This window comes from Belonocnema kinseyi, chromosome 4 (genome assembly GCF_010883055.1).
Source record: "Belonocnema kinseyi isolate 2016_QV_RU_SX_M_011 chromosome 4, B_treatae_v1, whole genome shotgun sequence".
Classification (NCBI taxonomy): Eukaryota; Metazoa; Arthropoda; class Insecta; order Hymenoptera; family Cynipidae; genus Belonocnema; species Belonocnema kinseyi.
In genome coordinates this window covers 135057718-135059775 of record NC_046660.1, presented here as the reverse complement: position 1 = coordinate 135059775, position 2058 = coordinate 135057718, and the positions used below count along the sequence as shown (strand labels likewise).

Genomic DNA, 2058 nt, shown 5'->3' with positions numbered 1-2058 from the left:
TTTTTACGGATTTTTATTTGTATTATACTTGTTTGACGATGATACCGAAAATATTGTTTCTTTTTACGTATTTCTAACGGCTTAGGAGATCCTTCTAGAAAGTTACATTTTTTATTTTTCTGAAGATAATTTTTAAGAGTTTTATTCGTTTAGACCCACCGATTCTGAATTTTTAAATTAAAAATAACTAATTTAATGATTACAAATTTTTCATTCATCAATTTTAATCTCATTTATGAGCCAAAAAAGGTTCGATAATCTCAGCCAAGACAAGGCTCGTCTTGAGTCAAGTAAACGTCGTCTTTGCCAAGACAAGGCTCGGCTTCAGACAAGTAAACGCCGTCTTACCTGTCGTGGTCATAAAAGTAAGACGAAGGCCTATGTCTCGACTCAGTTTTGAGACGCAGCCAGACATCGATGTCTTGGAGACGAACTCAAGACATTACCAAGTCGAACTCAAGTCGAAGCATTTTTACTCGGGTACCAGTTTCCCTGATATAAAAACATAATTTATACCATCATGTAGTGAATTTAAAAGTTTCATATTTATTCATTAGTACACTATCTTATTTTAGCATGGACAAACTGCTTTGATGTTAGCTGTTTCACACGGACGTAAATATATGACACAATTACTTCTGGATGCAGGAGCAGCAATCAATATTCAAGATGAAGATGGAAGCACTGCATTGATGTGTGCTGCAGAACATGGGCATGCTGATATTGTTCGACTTCTTCTTGCTCATCCAGATTGTGATGCGTCCATAACAGATATAGATGGCAGTTCTGCTTTAAAAATTGCCCTCGAAGCTGGAAATCGTGATATAGGAGTACTGCTTTATGCTCACGAGCATGTTAATAGAGGAACAAGTCCCTACTCTTCAATAAGGAGAACTCGTCGTAGTTCTAAACAAACGACACCCACCGGTTCTTCTCCTTCTGCTCCTGTTAGTCCAGTCGCATCGCGAAGATTTCATTCATCCATTCACAGTAAGAACAAAATGTGAATCTAACGCTAATTTTAGGGTACCATATACCTGCAACCAGGGTCGAAGCCAGCCGTAGGGCCCGACGGCCCCCACTCCGATATTCCGCGAATCTTAATATTTTCCTATAGATGTGAAAAAATCTAAACTGTAACTACCTCCCCTCCCCCTCCAAATTTCTGACTACGACCCTGCCTGCAACAAAAATTATTTTTGGCAGTGTGAATGGTACTACTATACTAGGTATCGTTTCCCTTGGACCTGGGGTACGCTACGTCACATACTGTCGATTGTTTTTAAACTTTTGCGGCAAAAACAATCGACGATAGTTTCGTACCCTAACTTCACGAAGGAATAATAAGGAGACCTAACTCCGTTCCCCCACTTGGCAATAGAAACATTATCGTAAGTGATACGCACATTATAGGAAGATCTTAGATTTGGGAGCGCAGGTGCGCAGTTGTCCTCTTCCTATGCATGGAAAAGTGTGCGAGTGAGAAAGTTTGTCAAATTGACGTAAGTTGAGAGGTTCTGTTTGTTTGTTTTGATGCAAGTGTCAGAAATGTGTTATAAGCCATGAGGTGTCAAGTTCCGGGTTGTGGAAGAAGGCAAATACATTTCGGAAAGGACATTTTAAAGCCTTTAAAACATTTAAACGAGCGACCTGCACCTTTAAAGTTTAAATATATCTACCTGAGTGCCTGCGGAGAATTTCTCAGAGCTTCTCAGAGCCTTGAGAATCTTTAGCCTACTTATCATATTACAAATTTAAAAGGTACTCACCTATACGTTTCCTTCTCAAAATCTGTTCACACATTTTTCAAACAAGTACCGAAAATACTGTTTATATATTTATTTTATGTATCTTTCGTATGATGATCAACAAAAGAACACAACCTCTAACTTACGTCAATTTGACAAACTTTCTCACTCGCACACTTTTCCATGTATAGGAAGAGGACAACTGCACACTGCGCACTCAAATCTAAGATCTTCCTGTAATGTGCGTATCACTCACGGTAATGTTTTTATTGCCAGTTTCAGATGGCTTCCCACTGGCAGTTGGGTGTCC

General features: G+C 39.1%; 1 protein-coding gene across 1 annotated transcript in view; it reads left to right on the top strand.

The window, feature by feature from the left end:
- Positions 1-1417, top strand: part of LOC117171121 — a 259952-nt gene extending 258535 nt beyond the window's left edge. The window contains exon 10 of the mRNA XM_033358174.1: positions 576-1417. Within this exon, the coding sequence (XP_033214065.1) occupies positions 576-1007 (432 nt within the window). The 3' untranslated portion in view covers positions 1008-1417. The remainder of the gene's footprint in view (positions 1-575) is intronic.
- Positions 1418-2058: the final 641 nt, after the last annotated feature.